The sequence below is a fragment of the Bos grunniens genome, chromosome 15, assembly GCF_055505025.1.
Source record: "Bos grunniens cultivar Pamir isolate PY7600 chromosome 15, Bosgru_T2T1.0, whole genome shotgun sequence".
NCBI classification, from domain to species: domain Eukaryota; kingdom Metazoa; phylum Chordata; class Mammalia; order Artiodactyla; family Bovidae; genus Bos; species Bos grunniens.
Genome location: NC_141179.1, coordinates 47,201,149 through 47,225,948, shown reverse-complemented (window position 1 = coordinate 47,225,948; position 24,800 = coordinate 47,201,149). Strand labels below are relative to the sequence as shown.

At 48.6% G+C, this 24,800-nt stretch overlaps 3 protein-coding genes and 1 long non-coding RNA gene across 10 annotated transcripts; 1 reads left to right on the top strand and 3 right to left on the bottom strand.

The window, feature by feature from the left end:
- Positions 1-1,638: 1,638 nt before the first annotated feature.
- RRP8 (ribosomal RNA processing 8) lies at positions 1,639-15,644 on the bottom strand. The gene is made up of 7 exons (XM_086340384.1): positions 15,357-15,644; positions 13,828-14,197; positions 13,146-13,605; positions 12,926-13,055; positions 12,690-12,796; positions 12,510-12,606; positions 1,639-12,282 (listed from the first exon to the last, which is right to left on the bottom strand). Exons 1-7 carry the CDS (start codon positions 15,453-15,455, stop codon positions 12,163-12,165), a joined length of 1,383 nt encoding a protein of 460 aa, XP_086196510.1. The 5' UTR covers positions 15,456-15,644; the 3' UTR covers positions 1,639-12,162.
- Positions 15,645-15,717: 73 nt separating this feature from the next.
- Positions 15,718-23,112, top strand: ILK (integrin linked kinase). Of its 6 annotated transcripts, none has more exons than XM_086340387.1 (13): positions 15,718-15,770; positions 16,231-16,343; positions 20,342-20,507; positions 20,674-20,769; positions 20,940-21,036; positions 21,132-21,215; positions 21,315-21,400; positions 21,529-21,638; positions 21,746-21,873; positions 21,969-22,090; positions 22,186-22,285; positions 22,393-22,523; positions 22,702-23,112. In XM_086340387.1, the coding sequence occupies exons 2-13, from the start codon at positions 16,255-16,257 to the stop codon at positions 22,849-22,851; spliced, it is 1,359 nt and encodes a 452-aa protein (XP_086196513.1). In that variant the 5' UTR covers positions 15,718-15,770; positions 16,231-16,254; the 3' UTR covers positions 22,852-23,112. The 6 variants fall into 6 exon arrangements, with proteins under 6 accessions (XP_086196513.1, XP_086196511.1, XP_086196514.1 ...); XM_086340385.1 differs by having other exon boundaries at positions 16,226-16,343; XM_086340388.1 differs by having other exon boundaries at positions 15,718-15,905.
- LOC147357882 (uncharacterized) lies at positions 18,353-22,409 on the bottom strand. The gene is made up of 2 exons (XR_015142123.1): positions 22,154-22,409; positions 18,353-18,887 (listed from the first exon to the last, which is right to left on the bottom strand). It is a non-coding gene; the product is annotated as an uncharacterized LOC147357882 (long non-coding RNA).
- On the bottom strand, positions 23,081-24,745 carry TAF10 (TATA-box binding protein associated factor 10). Of its 2 annotated transcripts, none has more exons than XM_086340392.1 (5): positions 24,532-24,745; positions 23,945-24,099; positions 23,639-23,703; positions 23,435-23,549; positions 23,081-23,251 (listed from the first exon to the last, which is right to left on the bottom strand). In XM_086340392.1, exons 2-5 carry the CDS (start codon positions 24,056-24,058, stop codon positions 23,162-23,164), a joined length of 384 nt encoding a protein of 127 aa, XP_086196518.1. In that variant the 5' UTR covers positions 24,059-24,099; positions 24,532-24,745; the 3' UTR covers positions 23,081-23,161. The 2 variants fall into 2 exon arrangements, with proteins under 2 accessions (XP_086196518.1, XP_086196517.1); XM_086340391.1 differs by lacking the exon at positions 24,532-24,745 and adding an exon at positions 24,238-24,513.
- Positions 24,746-24,800: the final 55 nt, after the last annotated feature.

Here is a 24,800-nt window from a genome sequence, read left to right as displayed (position 1 = left end):
CTGCTTACTTTTTTTGGCTTCCAGCAGCTGCTTTTTCAGCCTGGCCTCAGAGCACCTCACCTGCATTTACACAGTCATTTGTCAAACATTTGGACAGATTTAGGGACACATCTCTATGGTTCTTTTGCTTCTGGGACTTTCCTTTTAAATTTCCAGCTTTACTCCATTGCCAAACCCTGTCTTCTGACACGTAAGCTGCCATCCCAAGTTGGACATGGATTGAGGAATGCACACAGGCAAAAAAGCAGCAAATTTGCAAACCTTTCCTCAGTGCATTTCTATCATTCAAAGGTAGAGTCCTCACTGGATTCTGCCAGCTATTTTTGCTCCCCTTGAGTCTCCACTATGCACATGTAATTTAGTGGTCATCCAAGGATTTGGGCTGAGTTTATGTCCATATTTTGGTTTCACCCCTTATACCACTCTCTTCCAGATTTCTGCTCTTACATTTCCAGCAGTTTTACCAGCCCTGAACTCTGTCCTCTGCTATTCTGAGCAAGTAAGGCTGTGGTTTTCTGCTTTTGGAACTTGGGGATAGGGTGGGGCTGGAAAATGGGGTGGGGAAGGAAAGCCTTCAGACAGAAAGACCACAAAGATCCCAATTCTTACCCATTGCAGCTAAAGTCTTTCATGGGTAAATTCTCCTCTGCTTTCTGCCTGCTTTTTGTTCACTTTCCAGGGCCTTCAAATAGTTGGTTTTTGTTTGTATTTTGTTCAGATTTTAGAGTTGTTAATTATGGGATAACTGGCCTGACCAATTAACTTGAAATCTGGAACAAAGACTCATATTACATTTAAGAGAACATTTATAAGAAAATCCTTCCCCAAAATGTTTGTAGTCACAAGGACTTGGATAATCTAAAGGTCTTTAGAGGAATGGCTAAGCTAAATGTTCTAAACAGATACACACTGGAACACTAAACAGATATTGGATGCAAGTATGTACTATCAGGGATACAGTATTAAATAAGAGAAGTCCCTGCTCTCTTGGAAGTGCAGGGAAATACACAGTAACTATATAAACAAATAAATACGTAATCTAAAAGGTGAAGAAACACTAAGCAGAGTTAAGGCAGTAGAAAGTACTGGGAGGAAAAATAAGAAGTATTGGCTACAGGGTTAATCTGATAGACTGACATTTGAACAGAGACCTGAATACAGTGTGGAAATGGGCCATAAAGATATCTGTGGAAATAATATTCCAGATAGATGAAATAACGCAACAGCAGGGGCATACCCAGAATATTCAATAAATAGCAAAATGGACAGTATGGCTGGAAGGGTGTGTGTAAAGGCAGTGAGTGTTCAAGAGCTATCTGGAATCCAAACAAGACAGGGCCTTTTTAGCTATAGTAAGAACTCTTACTATAAGATGGGAAGTCATTAGAACATTTGAAGACGGTGTTAAAAGTGAGTTATAATACATAGAACAATATGAAAAGAACTTAAAAACACTGCATTGTGTGGGAAAAGGAAGATTGCAACACGATTGATCTGATCTGATCATTTATGTTCACACATAAGCACAGATTAAAAAGTCCTATACAAAATATTATCAAACTGATTTCACCAATATGTAAAATGGGTGTAATCAACAAAGTTGATTTTATTCCAAAAAATTAAGGTTGATTTCACATATAAAATAAATAAATAAATCTTTTATTTGCTACACGGACAGAATTTTAAAAAATATATGATCATCTCAATTCAGAAGCAGCATTTGACAAAATTCAAAATTTGATTCATAATACAAGTAATAGCAAGTAGAGCATATTATTAATCTGACATCCATTAATCAGAATCTCACTTCAAATATCACACCCAGTGATGAAACACTGAAAGTTCTTCCTTCAGGTCTGAGAATGATTCAAAGATTTCTACCAACATCACTTGAACACAGTGATGGACCTCCTGGAGTACATCATGGCTAAGAATAAATGATACAGAATTAGAAAGCATGAAATAAACTGATATGATAATCACATATTATGAGGATAATATGTGTAGAAAAATAAAAGAATACAGATAAATCACTAGAGTAAGTGAGGTTACTTTGCAAGGGTGCTGCTCCATGGTCAACATACAAAAATTGGTTGTATTTCAGCCAGGTGGCACTAGTGGTAAAGAACACTCCTGCCAGTGCAGGAGATATAAGAGATGTGGGTTTGATCCTTGGGTCAGGAAGATCCCCTGGAGAAGGAAATGGCAACCCACTCCAGTATTCTTGCCTGAAGAATCCCATGGACAGAGGAGCCTGGTGCGCAGTCCACGGGGATGCAAAGAGTTGGACACGACTGAGCAACTAAACAGCTCAACCATAAGACTATAAAGAAAAGCAAGGAAATCAGTGTTCTGGAAGTCAGGATGGTGGCAATTCTGTAATGTTGAGAGAAAGCTGCTCCCATTTGGGAGGTGACATAAAAGAGGCTTCTGGGTGTTGTCAGCACTTCGTTTCTCAGTCTAGGTGGTGCCTACCTGGGCACTGGCCTGTGATAAACCATTAGGCTTAACATTTTTGTTTACTTTTCTTTAGGGCCCTGTTTTATTTACTTTTCTGATGTGTTCGATTAAAAGGGATTTTAAAGAAACATCACTAGTCACTGGCTGAAAAAGATGGAAATTTATTTCTCACTCACGAGACATCCAGAACAGATGCTCCCAATTGGTGGGTGGCTCTCCTTTAAGTGGTGTTCAGGCTCCTTCCATCTTCTGGCTCTTTCAAGGTGTAGCTTTCAAGGTCGTATGCTCCAAGGCCAAATTGGAAATAACATGGGGGACCATGCATAGGAAAATTTAAGGACCCAGGTCGTAGGAATAGCACACCTTAGTTCTACTATCTTCCACTTGATCACACTTAAGAATAAGGGAAGCTGGGAAAGAGTCCAGCTGATTTCCCACAAAGAAGAAAATGGGTGTGAGGATCAGCTGGCAGTCTCTGCCAAAACACACATATACCAAAACCACCATCTATTTTGCCAAGGATACACAGGTGTCCAGGCGAACACAACAAATATGTTGTGAAGCTATAAGAGAAACTGAAGTATGAATCGGGAATAAAGGAAACAAACAAAATAACAAAGAATGGGAGAGGGGCCTTTCATGAACCAATCCTAACAGTGCCATGAACTTAGAGGGAAATGCAATTCTCAGCATCACTCTATGTACCGACAAGAGTGAGGAAAAAAGTCAAGTAGCAATGGTGCCAGCAATGCCATCCTAACCATGATGACTCTAAAGTTGACCTTAGTTTTTGCAGCTGTTCATCCTCCCCTGGCTCCTGTCTGTTCTCTAAGCCTCACTCCCTGGACTTTCCATTAGTTCTCTGAGTAACTTATGATATCCTTCCAATAATTTTCCCTCTTAACCATCAAAGCCAAACTTGTACAAAGTAGATTTATTTTACCTATTGAACCTCCAGTTCTACGTTGAACTTTAGCCACTACAGTATGCATCCTTTTGTCCTTGGCTTCGATGCAAATGCTGCTGCAGAAAGCCCAACATCTAAACCTGCCTCTGGCAACAGCCAAGCAGCAGGAACATGACACTTACCTCCCAAATCTCAGAGTGCATATAACTGGGGGAACTCATTTTGTACTCAGAATCCTAAACTGCAAGGGTTTTAATTTATCCAGATGGCAAAGAATTTGAGGCAACCAGGAGAATGGATAAGCTCACTATGGTGGATGCTTATTAGGAAAAACTTCAGAGCTGACAGAAACAACAATCTAGATGTATGAGCAGCTATTAATACATGGAATGCTCTGGTTATTTATCTATTTTCTTTTGGCTCCTGCCCTCTCTGTATCCCCCTCTGCAACACACCTCCCTCTCAACCCCCACATACACACTCTGGAGTTGTGTTGCTGCAGCTGTGACTCTGCAAACTGTATTTCCCAGAATCCACTGCCAGGTGGTTCCATTAGGTTCTGCCAAAGAGATGTCATAAAGGGAAACTGAAAGTGAAACACAGGGGGGAGGGTCTTCATTCCTGTTTTCCAGCTGCTGTTACGTACTTCAGCTGCAGACAGTTGGCTCTGGCTACCGGCTTCTTCTGCACTCCGCAGCAGCTTCGCTACACTTCTGAGATACCAGCAGCAGATCAGTTTCTGGCGTGACAGCCAGAGAAGAGTCAGACCGTGTGCCCCCACCTTCAAGGCCAGGTTATGTGGAGGGAGCCTCCCCCACCAAAGTCTGAGTATTGACCAGTCAAAAGCGGCCGCTTCTCTGAGCTCCTGGTTTCTGATAATCACATTGCTTCTTCCGCTTGGTTTTCCCAGGCCTTTGGACAGTATCTGATTTCTCCAGTTCTCAATTTTTAATTACATCAAGCATTTTCTTTTGACTTGGCTTTTGTCACTAGGAATCAATTCTCTGCATTAAATATCCTCTATTTGAAACATTTAGTGTGGTTTCTATTCTCCTGACTGAGCCCTGATAAACAGATAGATATTAAAAATATAGTTGAGTGAAGGAAAAAAGTAAGACATAAGACAAAATTTGTTGACAGTACTCGGTAAGTTAAGCACACACACAAGAACAATTCACATTTTATAAAAATGCTTGTGCAAGGGTTTCCCTGGTGGTCCAGTGGTTAAGAATCTGCCGTCCAATGCAAGGAACATGAGTTCAATGCTGGTGGGGGAACTAAGATCCCACATGCTGCAGGGCAACTAAACTCGCAAGCCACAACTAAAGAGAAGCCGGAACGAAAGATCCCTACACCACAACTAAGACCCGAGACAACCAAATAAATAAATATTTTTTAAAAATACTGGCACAATAAGGGGATATTAAATAAAGGCCCTAGATATATCTATATAGGATATGTTGTTCAGTCACTAAGTCATGTCCGACTCTTTGTGACCCCATGGACTGTAGCCCGCCTGGCTCCTCTGTCCATGAGATTTTCCAAGCAAGAATACTAGAATGGGTTGCCATTTCCTTCTCCAGGGGATCCTGACCCAGGAATCAAACCTGCAGCTCCTGCCACATCTCCTGCATTGCAGGTGGATGAAGAGCCATTGGGGAAGCCCAACATAGGATTTACTCTTAGATAATAAAGCTGATCCAGAGCTCACTAACCCTCCTACCGTACATGAAGTTAGAAATACCAGCTTGATTGATGGGAATTTGGAGGAATAGAGAGAATGTCCCCCTGAAAGGTAAAGAAGTAGGGCTGTTCCCTCTATCCTCAATCAGGTGAGGAGGGCTCTAAGAGGACCACTTGTAGTCATTTTGTATTCCCATGACAGGGAGAGACCTTATATTCATTCAGCATCACATTCTCTAGCGGGAGGCTTGCTGCACTCAGAAACGTACAGCCCCAGTTCCAACAAGGCCACTGGGGTGGAGACTTGTTGGGAGAAAGTAACCCAAGACACTTATAAGGGTCTGGAGCCAGAGAGAATGGAGAGGTCAGAGTCAGGCTAGCTGCGGCAGGGCGAGGGGAGAGGAGTCAGATGCTAGTCGGGCTGTACTTCTGCCCTTTGGCTGGACAAACATGTGGGAGCTTCCTGGGGGCTCCCAAAAAGGTAACCACTCTTAAGATGTTTGCTGAGACCTCTCTCAGGAGGGCTGCCGGCCAGGGTGAGGTTCTTTAGCACTAGGAGGCTATGGATACACTGTCAGGGTCAGAAGCTGAGGGGTGTGGGATGAGTATCTTAAGGAGGGAACCAGAGCCAGTTAGTGCAAAAGCCCCCAGGGGGCAGGGGGTGGCTCCAAAGAACCCCAACACCTCACACACTGAACCAACATTTAAATGCTTGTCTTAGTAGAACACACTGATAAAGCCAAACTAAACCAAAAGTTTAGCCTTTTTGCCTCTAATATACCCTTCCCCATCCCAATCCTAGAAGTGACAGAGGGGTAAAGAATGAGTGAAGTAAACAGAACCGTGAGTTTCCCCACCCCCACTGAGCTAGAGGGAGAACAGCCTTAAACTGGAGGAGCTGCTGACAAGTCACTGAGATGTGGGAAGGGGTGGGGAAGGCAAATATATTTAAAATGTTAGTGTTTCAGACTGATCTCAGTCATGTTCTAGGGAATAATGGAACATATTTACACCAGAGTATTAACAATGTAGAAGGACCCTTGAAGTAAGACCAAAAAGACAGGGACTGTGGCAATCTGTGAGGCTCCTGAGGAGGCTAAGTAGGGTGTTCCTGATTAATCAAATCACAAGGTGTCTCTTGTGACCATGAGAATCGAGACCAAGAGAACCACACAGACCTAACTGCTAAGATCCTTGAATTCCTGAGCCAATGCCAACAACCATCAGGTTTCTAGTCTTATGAGATGAAAAATCTAACTTGAGATATTCTTTAGGAGGATTTTTTTTTTGGTGGGGGGTGGGGGGGGAGGGAGCTCACAATCAAAATGTAACTGGTAAAATCATTCTCTCAATTTCCTCACGTGAGCATTTTTTCCCCAATCCTATTAATAGGACAAGGGATAGTGTAAACTGGCATCTGGTAAAATAATTAAATGTCTGAAGCACCCTGAAGGAAACACGGGTTTCCTTGTTTTGTGATTAAGACTAAGGTGGACAGGATGTCCAGAGAAGATATATTAGCCAGGGCATATAATGCTAACGACTGTAACAGTCCCCAAACTCACTAAATTAATGCAAAAGAGGGTATTCTTTGTAAAAACCAATGTGGATGTTCTTGGTCAAGCAATTTTCCTCTAAGCCGGGGCTCAAACATCCAGAGGTCTATTCTCTGACTCCATCTTCAAAACACCTGCATCAAGGTCACCTTGAAAGGCAGATGAAGGGGTGGAGAATACAGAGAAGGTTCATCCACTCTTTAACTGCCCTGTCTGGTAGTGAAACATCACTTCTATTTACCTTCCACCGGAAGGACTATGCACACAGCCTCACCTTGAGGCAAGGAGCTGGGAAATGTAATTTAACTATGTGTCCAGGAAAAGGACATTCTGGTGAGATCTAGCCTGTTTTTTACAGAAAACGTGATGCTAGTGTGAAGATCTGGAAGATGAAAATGAACTCACCAGGGAAAAGTGCCCTGGGAAGACAAAGTGGCAATTATAAAGAACCAGAAGTAGAAATGGCTTGGAACGCTTGAGGAATGAAAAGAAAGCCTGTGCAGCTAGAGTTTTTCATGTGGAAGGAGTGGATTAAGATGCAGTTGGAGAGGGAGGCCTCGGCAAGATCACTTAGGCCCTGGAAAGGAGTCTGCCCTTCGTTCTCAGAACAGTGAGAATCCATTGAAGAGTTTAAGCAGAGAAGTCACATATCTGACTTACATTCTAAAAAGGCTCACTTGGCTGTGCCGCAAATGAATTGCTCTGGGAACAGGAGTGGAAGCAAATGGATTGGTAATGTGGTGACTGTAGTAGTCAGAACCAGCTGGCCAGCCTGGGAAGTCACCGGGGATGGAGGACAACCTAGAGAGGTCTCTGTGAAAACCTGTAAAGGACTTTGTGCAATTATGTAAGTGGCTCAGTGACTGGAGCTGAGCTGTGTCTCCGCCAAGATCATGTTGTTTCTTTGGGGACTGTGTTCCCTTAGGACTGTGTTACAAGAACAAAAGCTGGAGCACAACAGTGCCTGCAGGGGTAGTCAACCTCTGAAACGGATGCTGAGGAAGCATGAGCACAGACTGCTATCCAAACCCAACTGTATTCTTGTCTCCCACCACCCCTCCAACCTTTTTTCATTCAGAGAAAAGCTGTGGCAAGCCTATGACTTACGGCTCATTCTCAGTTCCAGATTCTTAGGATCAGTATAAGATACAAACCCAATCTCAAGTGATTACAACATCTAATCCTATGTAACAATAAATAATCTGTACCTCTTCTGGCTTTAGCTGTTTTCACCTCTCAGCTCTGTCCCACTAAATTCAAGAAGCCTGCACTGGAGAAGGGCAGGGGGGTGATCTCTAGGCTCTCTGCTCTTCCCACCTCCTCTGTGCCTAATAGCTGCTGACTGCTCTGGGCCCAACTGCAGAGAAGGAAGGGGATAAGACAGATTTTGCCCAGTTGGATATTTCTGGGTCCCATGGGCCTCACAGATTTAAAGGGGCCATCTTGCTGTCCTTTTTCTACAGTCCCCTTTACCCTGGTGGGTGCAGCTTTATTCTGGGTGGTATCCTACAATTCCCTCCTTAGTCCAGATGGCACACTCCTAACTTCTCTGTGCTTCCTTACCCCTTCAATGGTCCTACTGGACAGCACTCTAGACCACCTGATGCTTCCCCTGCTACAAAGTGCACAGGATACACTCCTGCATTGTTCACCTCAGCAAATTCTAGAACACAGACCAATGCAAAAGCAGCAGCACGCCCCGGGCTCCACCACTGAAAGTGAGCCTCTGCTTGCCCTCTGCATTTCCAGGCCAGGAATCAGACTCCAGGTGTACCATTTCTTGGCTTAGGAATAAAGACCTCAAGCTTCCTGAATGCTCCCAGTGGAGTCTCCAGTTAGACTCTTTCCCACTCTCATTTACCTCTTACTATGACTGCCACTCCTTCATCCTATTCTCAAATTGTACCTTAAACTGATCTCATTGTTCCTTAAACAGCTGGTATGCTGCTTCTTCTTAAGGGAGTATACACTGTTCTTTCTTCAGTCTAGGCTCTCAGTATCAGACACTGAAGCCCAGGCTTGAACGAGAGATGGTCCTGAACTGATAATGGAGCAGCGATGACCCAGACTCAGAAGTCCTGCTTTCAGAATTGATGGAAAAGCAGGTGGAGGCTGGCCTGAGATAGGGGGAGTCGGGGGCCTGAGTCAGACCCAGAAAGATGTTTATTCAGGTGGCTTGAGCCAGAACAGGCAAAGAAAGAATCCAAATTTTAAGTAAGGGAAGGAAAGCAAGAGAGGGAGGAAGGCAGACCCCAGCTGTCCTGTTGAGCATGATAACAAAACAGGAAAAACTAATCAAGATCTAGGAATATACATAACACCTGGGAGGAAACAGGGCTATGACACTGTAAAAAGGTGATGTATGTTCTATAATGAGGCAGATGTCCTTAGACTTTACAGCTTGCCTCCCCATGATCCCAAGAGGTTCCCACCCCACGAAGCTGCCGCAACAGTTGCCCCTATAATCCCCAGAGGATCCCGGTAAGTTGGAGACAACTGTCAGGGTATTGTCTTGGCTGCCTGGCACTCACCAGCCTCACATCATCCCCCAAACAGAAGTCTCTCTAGTAGGCTGTGTGACCCTCTGTCCTTCTGAATTTGTGCTATCCGGCCTCTCCTACTATGTCTGCAGATTTCCTGAATCTGTCCCCTTGTTCAAGACATTGGCACTGTTCCATGCTAACTTCTGTCATCATCTTGGAGAACTTCAAAGTCCATGCAGACCCACTCCCAATATCTGAGCCCCCCATGCAATAATCAATCTCCAGGCAACCTCCCATGCACTCCTCTCAGGCACTCACTCCTGTAACTACACTCTTAAACTTGGCCACTGCCTGGGTCTGCTCTGCTTCCAGTATGAACTATTTAGACATTCCAGTTTCTGACCACAGCCTCCCATCTTCCCAGGTTACTTCTTTAATTACCCTCAGTGAAACTACCTACTCCTGTCTTCACTCCACTCAGTTGTTCTACAAAGTTCCATGGCCCAGCATAGACATTACTAATTTGTGAATGGTCTGAAACTCCTTTGCTCAATTTCATTTCAATTGTGTGGTAAGGTTTCAACTCTGGATGATCCCTTAGTACTCATTTTTCCTACAGTTACACCTAGATTCCTGAGCAGGCAGAGATAACCACAACATTGGGCCAACTGGTGTAACTATACATTCATGAATAATACCACTATAAATTCAAACCCCTCAACATTAAGCAGACATCCTCTCCCTGCCACAATCTGACCTTTCTCTAATTTTAACAGACCTTTTAAGAGCATCCAACAGCCTAAAACCTTCCCATTCCTTCCACATTAAGAAACCCACTCTCCTGGTTTTACTCCATCTCTGGCCCCACCTTCTCTTGTCACCCTTACTGGTTCGTTTTCCTTTACTTATCCATTAAATGCTCCTCAGAGTTCTCTTCCAAGCCATTTTCTCTTCTCGTTATCTTACTCTGTATATCTTATCTATTACGATGACTTGAATTACCTCCCCTGGCTGCTGAGTTTATGTCCCGCTTCCAAATCATCGTCTAGGTACCAAAATCCCAACATTTTGAATGGCGTCACCAGCACAACCAGTCGCTTAAGCCAGAAACCCAAGATCTGCTTCAGAATTCCTCTCACCGAGCCTCAATGCCCCACCAGTCCTCCTAGCTGAAGTTCTCCCACCTGCCCACTCCTTGCACCGTCACTAGTGACCTCATCATCTGGCCAAACCTGGGTTCCTGCAACACCCCTGCTTCTCACTGCTCCACAAACCCTGTCATCTTTATCACCTCCTTAGATGGATCTCAAGTGACCAGCTCTGGAAATACAAAGATAAATATGAGCTGAGAAGACTGCAGCCTAATGCACAAAACAATCGCCACACAGTATTTAAATGTTGCAGTTGACCTCTTCCTGTAGTGCTTTGAGAATGCAGATGGAGAAATTAGTTCTGCTTTGGGAGTAATGGAGTAGGAAACAACTAGGCTGTCTGGAAGGATGAGTAAGACTCTGCTAGTCAGATGAGTATTCGGCAGCGAGAAGCACGTGCAGAGGTACTGAACAGTGTCTGCTGGATGGTTCACAGCCCAGCCTCCAAACATGCCCTCTGGCCTGCACAACCTGCCTCAAAACACCCCCTTACTGGAGGCACTCAACTGGTGCAGAGTCCTGGAACCTGTGTGCCAGTGGTTCCTCTCAGGTCTTGTTCTTGGAAATAAGTCTTTACCGTCTGAGCCAGTAGGGGAGCCCTTAGAAATAGGTAGAACAGACTGTATCTTTATACCTGGGCCCACGGCAGATGTCTTTTGGAAGAGGCCAAGGACTTGTCATCCCAGTCATCTTCTCCCAGAACTAGTCTTCTCTGCCCATAGTTTGGCCTAGTATATGCTGATCTAGGCCCACTGCAAGGCAGAAACAACAGACACATTCTTCTGCCAATCCCCACCCCAAATGGCATCAATCAGTTGTGATTTATAGAGACCCAGCTCCCACATCACCCCCACTCAAAGAACTGCTCACAATCTATTAAGAATCTCTAAAAATCTTATAAAATAAGGCTGTTGAAAGGCTTATCTTGAGCTTTCCCAGAGTCTTCCTCAATCAACAAATTCATCCTTTACTCTTCAACCCCTAATCCTGCTTAGGGAAGGTCTTTATAAACAGTAAGGTTTGCAACACACAACAGCCACAGCAACAGTTACTGAGCATCTCCTACGTGCCCAGCCTTGGCTACAGATTTCCTCATTAACCCATACAACAATCCTGAGTCAGTAATTCTATCATTTACCAAGTGAGTAGCAAGACATTCAAAGAGTAAAAGGCTCTCGGCAGTCAATGACAGGCCAACCTGATTCCAATATCTGTGCTCTCAGCCAGACAAACACCAGGGCCCAACAGAACAACAGATGCTAGGAAGGTTAGGGCCATTCAGCTCCAAAGATGGAGATGACAATCAGGGGAAAAAAGTACTCAGTACAGGGACAATCAAACCATCTTGACCGAGACGTCCAGATGATGTTGGTGGACTACAGCCAAGTTGCCTCTGCTGATGTGAGGGCTGCTGCACTTGCTCTAGAGCCAAGCTGCCCTAGAGCCAAGAAGCAATGCCTGCCTGCGGCCTTAAAGGCCCAAGCAGACTAACGCTTTGTAGAAGCTTTGGGTGAGCAGAGGGATCTGATGTACCAACAGGAAAATTAGAACAGAGAGTGGAGATGCTCAGACAGAAAGCTCATATGGCTTCTGAGAGATGGAAACAGACACCAAACCCAGAGATGCCTTGAATTCCAAACCATGTAGTTTCCATGACACTGAGGGGATCCGTAATTCCCACATACTCCTGTGTTCTCACAATGAACTCCTTACTCTGTAGCTAGCCCTAACGACTTTATGCTTCCTAGAACCAAGAAGCCTTCTTTACATCAGGGTTGAGCCGAGAGTTTCATTACATTTTCTTCTTGAGATGGAGTAAGGGTGGTACCAGGCCCCAGGTCACAGTCTGGCTGGATACAGTCTTCAGAGTACTGAGTTTGGAGTTCAAGATTTGCCTCCTCGTTCAAGGGGGGCTCCAAAGGTCACCTGCGCTTGTAGAGACAAGGCTGAAGCTTCAGGCCTGCGAGCTGAGTCGTGGGCCCTACCCGAGGGGGCCCGGTCTTTTCAAAATCAAACAAGAAGAAGTGGCTGTTGGTCAGATCCTAGGTACAGAAAAGACCCAGTGAGCTCTAAGTCCTCACCCCAGCTCTTCAAATCACCTCCGTCCAGGCCCCACCCCTGCTCAGAAAGCTTCCCAGCTCTCTCCCACTACTCAAGCCTTCAAGGAGCAAACATCTGTGTCTGACAATGACCTCCTTCCTGAACACCATTATTAGCCTGAAGGGCCACACATGTGACAAAAACAGGACAGATTTCCTGGGGTCCTCACCTTGGAGATGACCTTGAAGCCCAGTTTGGTGACAGCCCCCAGAAAAGTCCGAACATCTTCAAAGCGGCTGCTGACCTCAGCCACTTTCAGGAGACCCCTGAGAAGGACGGAAAGTTCTGGGTAAGTACACTGACACGCGCCATGTGCACAGTCATGCATCTGTGTCCTGGGAGCACCTACCCTGGCTTCAGCACTCGATTTGCCTCCTCCAGGAAGTCTCTGATGTTGGTTCCCATCAGTGAAAGGCAGAACACAGCCACATCTATAGATTCATCCTCCAGAGGCACCTGTGGAGAGTGAGAATGTTGTACTAAGCACACATTATGCGAAGGAGAAAGCCAGCACTGAATGCTAGGAGTAGACACAAGGATGCAGGGTGAGCAGAGTGCATTCCATGGAAGGAGAGAGGGGCTTACCTGGGCCATGTCACACACAGTGACCCGGGGGTCCAGAGAGGCCAAGTCAAAGCAGTGTACAGGGTTCCGGATACTTGAAGCCAGGCGGCAGTCCCCACAGCCAAAGTCAGCTACCACCAGGGACGCAGGCCTGGGAATGGAAGGGAGGAAGAGCTCACTGGTCCAGTCTGAGCCTGGGACTGACACACCTAGCTTCTCACAGCACCCAATTTTCACTAACCGCTGGCGAAGATCCCTGGCGATGCGGTCTACCGGCTGCAGTGGCCACTTCTTGACTTGGTTCTGGAAGCCACGGTGGTAGAGGAGAAAGGTCTCAGGGTCTTCCTGGAAGAGGCGCTGCGCAGCACTGCTGGGCCCTGAGTACAGCTGTTCATTGAGGTAGCGGAACCGGGCACCGTCCAGACGCTGGGCCATGCGAGCTCGAAGAGCCTCTGCCCGGGCTCCATGGTTGTCTGGACTGGGGGCAGAAGGCACCTCTGCCTCCTCTGCAGAGGCTGGGGCTGGGGCTGGGGCCTGCTCTGGTGGCTGAGATGGCCGAAACTTGTTCTTCTGTCTACGCTTGTTCTTCTGCCGGTTCCGCCATTGCTTGCGACTCAAGGTATGGGGAGGATTAGAGGAAGGGGTCTCACAGGTTGGCTTGGTGGGATCACTTGTAGCACTAGAATTCCAAGCTTTAGAACCTGAAGAAAGAGAGACAGAAAGGCATACTGGGGAGCAAGATGCCCTGAATTCAGAGGCTTAGCACATCACCCTGGCCATACCCCCGTCCCTAAGACAGAAACTGTGGTCTACGTGAAAGTACTTATTCCCTAACCCCAAACCTACTGGTGGCAGAGGAACTCTGTTATATGTAGGATCAGCTGATCCCCACACCCCCAGCCCTCATCATCCCCATATACTACCTGTTTGGTCAACACTGTCCAGGGGCTGGGCAAGATTTGAAGGGATCTGTTTCTGGCATTTCCTCTTTTTTTTCTCTTCTTCAGCCAAGTCACTGCCAAGAAGAGCCCCTTTGTGGCACTTCTCCCTTTCCACTTCCTCTTCCTTGGAGTCACTGCTAGGTGGGCCCCGTTTGTGACGTTTCTTCTTCCTTTTCTCCTCTACTTCATTAGACGCACCAGCAAACAAGCCCTTTTTTGGGCGTTTCTTCCTTGTTTCCACGACCTCCTCCTCCTCCTCAGAGTCACTGTCAGGAAGGCTAGGGGACTGCTGGGGAAGAGATGCTACCTCCAGGGCCCGTAATGTGGCCAAGAGCTGGCGGCGGTTGGAGCCCTGGGGGAAAACAAGGGATGAATGAAGGGGCGAGAATGGATGGGGCCTAGGGAGTAAGAAGAGAGATGGGGACCTCATTCAGATGCTGGTTAGAGGCATCTGGATTATTCCCAATCAACTACCTAGCTTATCACGAAGACTGCCAGGGCCTGAAGAACTTTCAAAATTGCCATCTCAACCTTTGGGAGGCTGGAGAGCAGAGAAACCACCCACCTCACTTTCTTCATTGTATAGATGAGGTGATGGGGTTCCCAGAAAAACACTGTAAGGCCACAAGCTACAGGACCAAGGCTAGTGACCAGGAGTTCCAACCCTCAATCTCAGGTTTCTACCTCTGGCTAATACCTTTTTATAAAAAGTAGGAAGATTTTTGAAAATAAGAGTGACATGATCACACATGTGTGTATTAAAGATGCCTCCAGTTGTAGTGTAAAGAACTGAAAGGAAAAAAAAAAAAAAAAAACACTGAAAGGGACAAGCTGCAGACAGAGGCCAGTGGTGGGGATTACAGCAATGGGTCGAGGGGTTGAAGAGGAGGGAATAAAGCAGGCAGATTTCATGTCACAGGCTGACTGAAGGACAGAAAGAGCCTGAGCAAGTGCAGTAGCCCTCACATTGGCAGAGGCTTAAAGGAGGTCTACTGTCTGGGAGACCGTTCTGGATTGAAGTCCTACTGGACGGGTTACTCATCCTGGAGATTCTCAGTACTCCCTCAGCACTAGCTCCCTTTGAACAGTAGTACTGACAGCCCTTCACTGCCATTCAGTTTTGCTCTTTCCAATCTCCACACGGCAACCAGTGACCTTTTCAAAACGCAAATCTGAAGAAATCATTCCCCTGCTAAAACACTCCATTGGCTTTTATCTTTAACATGCGCAAATATTCTAACGTAGCCCTCCAATTTTTACCACACTGCCTCTCATTCTGTGTCATGCTCCCTTGCGCCCGGGTCTCTCCACATGCCTTTCCTTCCAAGAAACCCTCTTTGCTTCACTAACTTCTACTCACCAATTCTCTCAGTTCCAAAGTCACTTTTTTTTGGAAGTTCCGGATTTGGGGAGGCTGCAGGCGGCCCTCCTCCCCCTAATTACACACACGGCGCGCCCCAGATCCGGAATCCAGCAGAGTCTGTTCTGAGGACCCCTGCGGGGCCACTCACCTTGATTTGAGAGACTGCCGTGGGCCGAAGCCCTAAGGCTACAGACCCGAGGTCCGCGACTACAGGGGCCTCCTCGGCCCACTCCGGCTCCTCGAACATGGGGCTGGGGAGCGCAAGGTTGCGGGATCCACGCGCTTCTCCACGTGCAGACAGCGTCTCTAGGAATCAGACCTCTCAGAGACGCCGGAACAGGGCAGGAAACCAAAGAGTGAGAGCTGAAGTGGCTAGAGCAGCCGGCGCAGTGCCGAAAACCATCGAGTTTAAACACTGGTGGACTAGAAGGGCAAGAAAGGCGGGAGGGAGGGGCTGGGAGAAGGAGGCCCGCGCTGGCCTGAGAGGGCCAGGGGCGGGGCCGGGCGGCGGGCGCGGCCGGACGGGAGTTCCCCGGAGAAGGCTCCTCTAGCCCGAGTCCCGGTGAGTGTGGGGGCACCCGTGCCCCCTCCCCAAGGCTCGAGCTCTACCAGGCGGTCACCCCTCACTCCATCTACTCGGTTCCGAGTGAGGAACGAGGGCGATCCCCGGCAAGGACCTCCGATCGCCTCCTTCAGGGTATACGGCGCCTAAACTCCCCACCCCCACCCCCACCCCCAGCTCTGTTCGCTGTTAGGGTCTCTGTGCTTGCTCTCGTGACATCCCTTCGGGAGACACTGACTCTTAATCAACGCCTACTTCGCCCGATCCGCCTTTCCCTCGCGCTCAAGGGACACAGTCCAGGACCATCCCGCTGCCTCCCTAACTCCTTTCACACATCCAGTAGCTGGGGACGCAGAGCCCAGACCCCCAGCCCAACACACTTCTCTCCTGTAGGGGACAAAGCCTGGGGCTCACCCACCCCCCTAGATCCTTCTACAGTTCCCGCACTTTCCCAGTCTAGGGGACTCTGTGCCGGGACGCTGCTATGGACGACATTTTCACTCAGTGCCGGGAGGGCAACGCGGTTGCGGTCCGCCTGTGGCTGGACAACACGGAGAACGACCTCAACCAGGGGTGAGCTAGGGTGGCTGGGGGGCGAGAGGAAGGGCAAAGACAGACTCCTTTCCGCGATGTGGGGTGCTCACTTCTGGTGCGGGCGGCTAACTTTCCTATTCAGTGTGATGAGGGTTAAGCACAGCCTGTCAGCGGGGCAGAGGGTCTCCACACCGGAAGCTGTTGTTTGAGCTGAATCTTGACTGAATAAGAATTTACAGGCAGAGTCTGCAGAGAAGTTTTCTAACCTCAGTGAAGCTCATGGGCAAAAGCTACGGGGCAAGACACGGAGCAGAGTGCCAGAAACTGTCCGGAGCTCCATATGGCTAGAGGAGGGAAAACTGCTGGGCTTCTGTGGGCTAAAGCTCTAAGCACAAGTGTAGAATGACCGAAGTTAAGACTGGAAAGGTCTGCAAGGGTCAGTCAGATCATGCAAGAGTATTTAGGCTATAATAATGTTTTTATTGCAAGGGCAAGGGTTTAGAACCATGTAATGGGAGAAGGCAATAGCAACCACTCCAGTACTCTCGCCTGGAAAACCCCATGGACGGAGGAGCCTGGTGGGCTGCAGTCCATGAGGTCGCTAGTTGGACACAACTGAGCTACTTCACTTTCACTTTCATGCATTGGAGAGGGAAATGGCGACCCACTCCAGTGTTCTTGCCTGGAGAATCTCAGGGATGGGGGAGCCTGATGGGCTGCCGTCTGTGGGGTTGCACAGAGTCGGACACGACTGAAGCGACTCAGCAGCAGCAGCAATGATGAGATTGTCCATTTGTTAAGTGTCATCTTGGATGCTCTGTGAAGAGCAAATGGTGATGTGAAGAGAGGCAACTAACTGCCTAGCCCATCTTAAGTGGTGATGGCTTAGACTAGAATTGGGGCAGGCAAAAAAGTGATCAAATTCCTGAAATCTTTCGGATAAAGAATCGGTGAGACTTGGTGTGGAAAGTGAGGAAGGTCAAAGATGATCAGGGTTCTGGCTTGGGTAGATAGTGGTTCCTTTTATTGATACGGACAAGGCTGAAGGGTGGTGAGTTCCACTCGACACATTTAAGTGACAATAAAGTGGAAATGTGGAATAGGCTGCTGGATTCCAGGAGAGAGATGTGACTTGGAGACAAAGATTTGGGCGATATTAGCATGAAGATCGGAGAAGGCAATGGCACCCCACTCCAGCACTCTTGTCTAGAAAATCCCATGGACGGAAGAGCCTGGTGGGCTGCAGTCCATGGGGTTGCTAAGAGTCGGACACGACTGAGCGACTTCACTTTCACGCATGGGAGAAGGAAATGGCAACCCACTCCAGTGTTCTTGCCTGGAGAATCCCAGGGATGGGGGAGCCTGGTGGGCTGCTGTCTATGGGGCTGCACAGAGTCCGACACGACTGAAGCAACTTAGCAGCAGCAGCAGCATGAAGATGGGCTTCCCAGGTGGCTCAGCAGTAAAGGATCTACTTGCCAGTGCAGGAGCCTGCAGGAGATGAGGGTTCAACCCCTGGGTCTGGAAGAGCCCCTGGAGCAGGAAATGGCAACCCACTCCAGTATCCTTGCCTGAGAAATCCCATGGACAGAGGAGCCTGGCAGGCTCGTCCATGGGGTTGCAAAGTCAGACATGACTGAGTGTGTATGCACGCATGCACACACACACTACACACACAGCCTGGCAGGCTGGTCCATGGGGTTGCAAAGTCAGACATGACTGAGTGTGTATGCACGCATGCACATACACACACACATACACACAGCCTGGCAGGCTGGTCCATGGGGTTGCAAAGTCAGACATGACTAAGCATGTATGCGCAAGCACACACGGGCACACACACAGCATGTAGATGGCACCTGAAGAGGTGGATATGAAACAGGGGATGAGAAACCTACAGACCAAAAAGGAGCAACTAGAGGTTGAAGAAGAAACAGGAAAATATGCTAGTAAGGCTTAAAGAAGTGAATGTTTCAATGAAAGGAGAGTGGTCAGTGGTACTCTAGACTGCTGAGAGGTCAAAGAACTTGAGCACTAAAGTATAACCATTGAATTTACAATTAATTATATATTTAATGATCTCTGTGAGAGCTGTTTCGGAGGAAAACAAGTGAAAAAAACCATACTATACTTGGTTCCTTCATTTAAGGAACTATGCTGAACATGTACTGGGTGCTAGAAGTCCAGAATCAGACATAATGCTTGCCCTCAAGTCAGTGGTCTCCTGGGCAGGTTGAATGTGAGGTAGAGAAAGTGAATGTAGACAAGTTCTTTAAGGTTGGCTGAGGCAGGAAGGCAAGAAAAGCAGTAGTGATGCTGATTCAGGATAGTGGAATTTTTTTTAAAGTGAGGAGAAAATAGATTTTAGGCTTGAGAGTTAAGGATCACCTGTCACTTTCATCCAGGCTTTATGGGTCCCCATTAGACTCTACGCTATTTCTCTGTAATTCACACTCGTTCCATTTTTCATATAATTCTTCAAACGGTGCTCTGATAAAGACAGAGAACACAGCTACTATTTTGTTGGTGGCATCATAAAGGGTAGGTAACTTTTTCCAATGAAGCTGGCATCTAGGAAGACTGCTGCCAAAAGGTGAAAGAGTGGTATTAGTGAAAGTGGTGCAGGTATGAGTGGACAGGCTTCGGGGCCCCAGTTGGCTATATTGTGGGTATGAAGTAAGGGTCAATTTCCTGCTGGTCTCTTTGGGATTAAAGTTCAGGCTCTGGGGTGACCGGAGCCTGGCAGTGGTTAGAACCCTTGTGCCCATACTTTTGCTCTCAGGCTCTGGCCTTCTCTGGGGTCATAGACTGCCAGCGGCTGATAAACTGGGGCACAAATTAAAGAGCTGGGATGCAAAACTGACTGATAAGTAAGGGGTGGTGATTGCTTTAGGAAGAGGGAGGGAAATACCTCCCAGGAAAGCTTTTGGTTATCTTTGTGAACAGATGGGGGCAGCTGTAGAGGGAAATCAGTAAGTTAAAGGTCACACCCACCACCCATTTTGGCTTTGGGGACATCTGGATTGTCTGGGGTGACCATACCCCTGATCGGCTCCAGGCCCTGCCTAGAGCCCCCACACGGGAAGTGACCGCAGCACTAAGGCATCCGGAGGCTGACGGCCCAGACCACGGGACCGCCCCCTTGCTCCGCCCCTTGGATCTGCAGCCCAGGACTGGAGGGAATTTCCTTTTATGGCCCCAGGCTGTCAGGCAGGCCTAGTTTCCACCCAATTGTGGGTTTTTTTGTTGTTTTTTGTACATTTAACTTTATAAAATAGAGAAGTTCCTGGGAAAAGAAAAAAGTTAGGTACAGCTTTCTAATTAAGTCATTCTCATTTTCTTGTTTTCTGTACCTAGGATTGCTTGAGAAGAATCCTGTCTTATGTGGCAGTATCTGCCTCATGAATAACTTACCCAAAGCCTTTCTCCTTTTCATTATAAACCCCTCCAAACATCAGTTTAATTCCATTCCCTTTTTAGATTTTAATTTCAGTATCAGAACCAAAACCAAACAGTAAGCTTGCTTCCTCTTCCATAAACTGTGGCTTTTCTTCTCAAAGCTTCCCTTCCTTCGTATTAACATGCACTGAACAGCTGTTGTCAATTCTCAAGAAGCTTAGTCTAATAGACAAGACAGCCCATTTAACAGATTTTTACAATCCAGTGTGACAAGTACCATAATGTAGTAAGGCAGTGTACAAGATGTGGTGAAAACAGAAAGAACTAACAGATGTTGCCAAAGGGGTACAGAGAAAACCAGATGAAGAATGTTACCATTTAATGAGATAGAAAGTACCCAGGGAAGAAAGGCTAGAGGGAGATGAAAACAGGAATTGTTAGGATTTCAGGTAGTGGTTGGTTGGGTTTGACACTCAAAGGTCTGACAGCTTTGGGAGTTGCTGGCATGAAGAGCATCAAAGTTCTAGAGGGAAGGCTTCCCAGGGAGAGTATGCAGAGTGAATATTAAGTTTTTCCTGTGTCAAAGCCTTTGCCCCCATCCCACTTCCAAATCATTGACCCTTGTGCCTTCCTCAAAGGGACGATCATGGCTTCTCCCCCTTGCACTGGGCCTGCCGAGAAGGCCGATCTGCTGTGGTTGAGATGCTGATCATGCGGGGGGCACGAATCAATGTGATGAACCGTGGGGATGATACCCCTCTGCACCTGGCAGCCAGTCATGGGCACCGTGATATTGTACAGAAGGTATGTATGAACCCTTTGACGCACATGCCTGGAAGTAAGACACAGGCACTATAACATAACGTACAAAGTATGTGTACTCATCTCCCTCCTTTCATGCCTCAGTACACTTCTCTCATTTGGGACTGACTGTACCTTCTACCTCTTTCTGTTTGGCCACGGGGACCAGCTGCTGCAGTACAAAGCTGACATCAATGCGGTGAATGAGCATGGGAATGTGCCCCTGCACTATGCCTGTTTCTGGGGCCAAGATCAGGTGGCAGAGGTGAGTACTCAGGCCCTGAGCTCTGGGATGGGTGGGAAGGAAGTCTGAGCTTGAGCGGGAGACTCTGGAACCCTCAACCCTTCCTGTGAACAACATTCACAAGGTTTGTACTGCATCTGCACTCATGGTTAGTTGGGAATGCCCTCATCACAGCCATCTCTTAATTCCAGGACCTCGTGGCAAATGGGGCCCTTGTCAGCATCTGTAACAAGTATGGAGAGATGCCTGTGGACAAAGCTAAGCCACCCCTGAGAGAGCTGCTCCGAGGTCTGTCCCCACCCACTGCTTGTGTCCTCGTCTTGTCCTAGCCTGTCTCTTTCCACACAACAGCTGAGGTCAAGACTTTTGTCTTTCTTCCCCAGAGCGGGCAGAGAAGATGGGCCAGAATCTGAACCGTATACCATACAAGGACACATTCTGGAAGGGGACTACCCGCACTCGGCCCCGTGAGTCAGCTGTGAGGGGAGGGGTGGTGAGAGAATAGTCCTGGACTCCTGGGGCTGGGAAAGAGGGAAGCTGGGTACCTGACCTGCCCACACTCTCAGGAAATGGGACTCTGAACAAACACTCCGGCATTGACTTCAAACAGCTCAACTTCCTGGCGAAGCTCAACGAGAATCACTCTGGAGAGGTAACTCCCCACCCCACCCCACCCCACCATATTACCTGTTGTGCACCTGTTTTAAGTTTCTCCTCCAGCTAGTAGGCAAGAAAACAGTGGCCTTAGTTAAAGCCTTCTAACCCTTATCTGCCCCTCAGCTATGGAAGGGCCGCTGGCAGGGCAATGACATTGTCGTGAAGATGCTAAAGGTTCGAGACTGGAGTACAAGGAAGAGCAGAGACTTCAATGAGGAGTGTCCCCGGCTCAGGTGGGGCAAGGCCTAAACTGGAAGCCTTGATTTCAAGGAACCCTGTCCAGCACTCAGGAGATCTTTCATGCTGGATCTCAGCCAGGAACATTCTCTCCCTCTTCCAGGATTTTCTCACATCCCAATGTGCTCCCAGTGCTTGGTGCCTGTCAGTCTCCACCTGCTCCTCACCCCACCCTCATCACACACTGGATGCCATACGGATCCCTGTACAATGTGCTACATGAAGGCACCAGTGAGTACGGGGTGCTAAATCTCACTGTAGCAGAGTGTGGGGAAGGAGAGTCTGTGACCCTCTCCAAGTGATTTAACTCTTGCCTTCTCAATTAGATTTTGTTGTGGACCAGAGCCAGGCTGTGAAGTTTGCATTGGACATGGCAAGGGGCATGGCCTTCCTACACACACTAGAGCCCCTCATCCCACGACATGCACTCAACAGCCGTAGTGTAATGGTGAGATCACAACTTCACTCCCGGCCCAGGCCCCAGAGGTCCTTTCCCTAGAATAGGACTTACCTCCTTCCACACAACTATCTTCTTTTCCTCAGATTGATGAGGACATGACTGCTCGAATCAGTATGGCCGACGTCAAGTTCTCCTTCCAGTGCCCCGGGCGCATGTATGCACCTGCCTGGGTGGCTCCTGAAGGTGAGTGATGGCATTATGATGTGAGGCAGAGAAGGGGCAGCTCAGTAGTAATGGAAGGGAACAGAGACAGGACAAGCAGCTGGAACAGATAAGTCCTGTCCCTCCAGCTCTGCAAAAGAAGCCTGAAGACACAAACAGACGCTCAGCAGATATGTGGAGTTTTGCAGTGCTTCTATGGGAACTGGTGACACGGGAGGTACCCTTTGCTGACCTCTCCAACATGGAAATTGGAATGAAGGTGAGAGCATAACTGGATATACTTGTGTTGGGGGAACTGTAGTGGTAGTGACAACTGTAGTGGGGCTGGGCTCCTGCCACATTGATTCAAATATACAGAATCCTGTCCTGAGGGCTAGACGTCTCTCCCCACATGAGACTCAAGTTCTGAGACTCACCTTGTTTTTCCTTGTTTTCAGGTGGCACTGGAAGGCCTTCGGCCTACCATCCCACCAGGCATTTCCCCCCACGTATGTAAACTCATGAAGATCTGCATGAATGAAGACCCTGCTAAGCGACCCAAGTTTGACATGATCGTGCCTATCCTGGAGAAGATGCAGGACAAGTAGAGCTGGAAAGTCCTTGTCTGAACTTCAGAGGTGTCAGGACACGGTTAGGGAGTGCACCTCCCCAAAGCAGCAGGCCTCTGGTTGCCTCCCTTGCCACTAGTCATGGTACTACCCCAGCCATGGGGCCCATCCCCTGCCCCCATCCCTACCACTGTGGCCCCAAAAGGGAATGGGCTCAAAGCTTTGTCACTTGCCACACGGTGTCTCCCAGCATGGGAGGGATCAGCCCTGCCTGTCACAATAAAGTTTATTATGAAAACAGGCTGGTGTGGGGACAAGAGAACAGACAAGTACATTTAGACTGGGTGGCTCAGGTGAAGTAGTGCGGCTTCTTCACATTGATGCCATACTCGCTGAGGGCAGGGGTCAAGTCCTCCATGGTTAGAGTGTACTTGCGGTCCTGAGGGAAGAGGGAAGAGCACCAGCTGAACACAGGAATTCCAGATTTCAATCCCAGGCGGGTGACCCTGTGTAGGTCTTTCACCTCCCCTAAGGCTTAATTTCCCTCAAAGGGGTTTCAGGATAATTTAAGCCTCTGCTGCTGTAGGAGGTAATTACTGAATCAATGAGCCTCCCCTCACACCTTGCTCTTGCTTCGGGAGCTGCCAGAGGCTGTGCCCTTCATTTTGCAGTGCTGTAGGGCATCGTTGGCAATATCTGAGATGAATTTCTGGGCAGCTAGGGAGATAAGCCGAATTCTAGAGAGAAAAAAATGGTATGAGAAGGTCATAGACAACAAACTCCACACAAGCAACCCAACACTCTAACCTGCCCTGAGTTTACTCACATGCGTGGGTCGGAGGCCTCAAAGCCAGCACGGTTCAGGTAGTAACCAGTCACTGCATCAGGGATCTGAGAAATCAATTAGACGACTGTAAGCGTTAGCCCTGGGTACTGCGGGGCTGAGAGTTGGGGTAAGGGAAATGGAGGGCAGGCCTGGCTATCAGGAAGTTCCCAGTTTGGGTGGGCAGAAAGGGAAAATCACAAAAGCTAGGAAGGGAAATAAACACAAGAGGACGCAGCAAATCCAGATGGTGTGGCACAAGTTGGCAATGACAGCGAGTCAGGAGCCTTGTTCAGGCGGGAAGCCCACCGTAGGCGTGTAATCCTCCAGCTGCATCAGGAAGTCCACTAGAGGCGTGCTGGACACCACCGGCTTCACCTCTCCATTGGCCGCGCTTGGCAGCACGTAAACCCCGTTAGACATGGCCCCCTCCGGGGGCGCCGCGCCGCCAGTCGTCACCGGAGCTGGAGGAAAACCAGCAAACTGAGACACGGAGGTGGGAGGCTCGAGGGTTCCGCTAGGTCTGTCTTACCCTCTGCCCTCACCCGCCGCTGGGCCCAGCCCAAAACGCGGCCCTCGCCCTCACCCGTCCCGGCCCTCACCCGCCCCGCGCCGCTCGGCAGGCTCCCCGGCCCGCGCCGCCACGGCTCCAGTGCCCCCTGACGCGGCTCCAGCCCCAGGCCCCCCTGCCGTCCCCGCGGGGCTGGCCTTGTTCTCCGCGGCAGTGCCGGCGGGCAGCGCGGCGGGGGCCGAGACCGCGGGCGCCGGGCCCGGGGCCGAGGCGGCGGAGGCCGGCGCCGCCTCGGGGTCCGCGCCGGAGCCACTGCAGCTCATCGGGCCGGTGGGAGAGGCGGCGAACAGAGCCGCTTCCGCTTCCGTTCACGTTACGCACACACCAGGGGTGACGTCACGCGCCCACGACTCGTCCGTCCCACACCACGTTTGCTCCTCCCTTAGGCCTCCTTCCTTTATTCCCCACCCATCCAGCCGCTACAGGACAAAGGCCAGAGGGCGGAGACCAAGTGTTGAGGAACTGCCACTAGTTTGGACATTTCGCGTCCGGACCCGCTGTTCTCCAGTGTGGATCCTCTGGGATGGGAACCCTTCAATGTCGAGGATTCTTTTTTGTGGGTTTGGGGCCCCTCACCCAGCCTGACGCCTAAAA

Excerpts from the sequence above, each read along its gene's own strand:
- RRP8 (XM_086340384.1), bottom strand. The coding sequence starts at position 15,455 with ATGTTCGAGGAGCCGGAGTGGGCCGAGGAGGCCCCTGTAGTCGCGGAC. Across the intron at positions 13,606-13,827 it reads GGACAGTGTTGACCAAACAG|GTTCTAAAGCTTGGAATTCT; the intron begins GTAGTATATGGG and ends CTCTTTCTTCAG. Across the intron at positions 12,607-12,689 it reads AATCGAGTGCTGAAGCCAGG|GGGTCTCCTGAAAGTGGCTG; the intron begins GTAGGTGCTCCC and ends CGTCCTTCTCAG.
- ILK (XM_086340387.1), top strand. The coding sequence starts at position 16,255 with ATGGACGACATTTTCACTCAGTGCCGGGAGGGCAACGCGGTTGCGGTC. Across the intron at positions 16,344-20,341 it reads GAGAACGACCTCAACCAGGG|GGACGATCATGGCTTCTCCC; the intron begins GTGAGCTAGGGT and ends CCTTCCTCAAAG. Across the intron at positions 21,401-21,528 it reads ACGAGAATCACTCTGGAGAG|CTATGGAAGGGCCGCTGGCA; the intron begins GTAACTCCCCAC and ends TCTGCCCCTCAG.
- TAF10 (XM_086340391.1), bottom strand. The coding sequence starts at position 24,469 with ATGAGCTGCAGTGGCTCCGGCGCGGACCCCGAGGCGGCGCCGGCCTCC. Across the intron at positions 23,550-23,638 it reads GAGGCCTCCGACCCACGCAT|AATTCGGCTTATCTCCCTAG; the intron begins GTGAGTAAACTC and ends TTTTCTCTCTAG. Across the intron at positions 23,252-23,434 it reads GCTCCCGAAGCAAGAGCAAG|GACCGCAAGTACACTCTAAC; the intron begins GTGTGAGGGGAG and ends CTCTTCCCTCAG.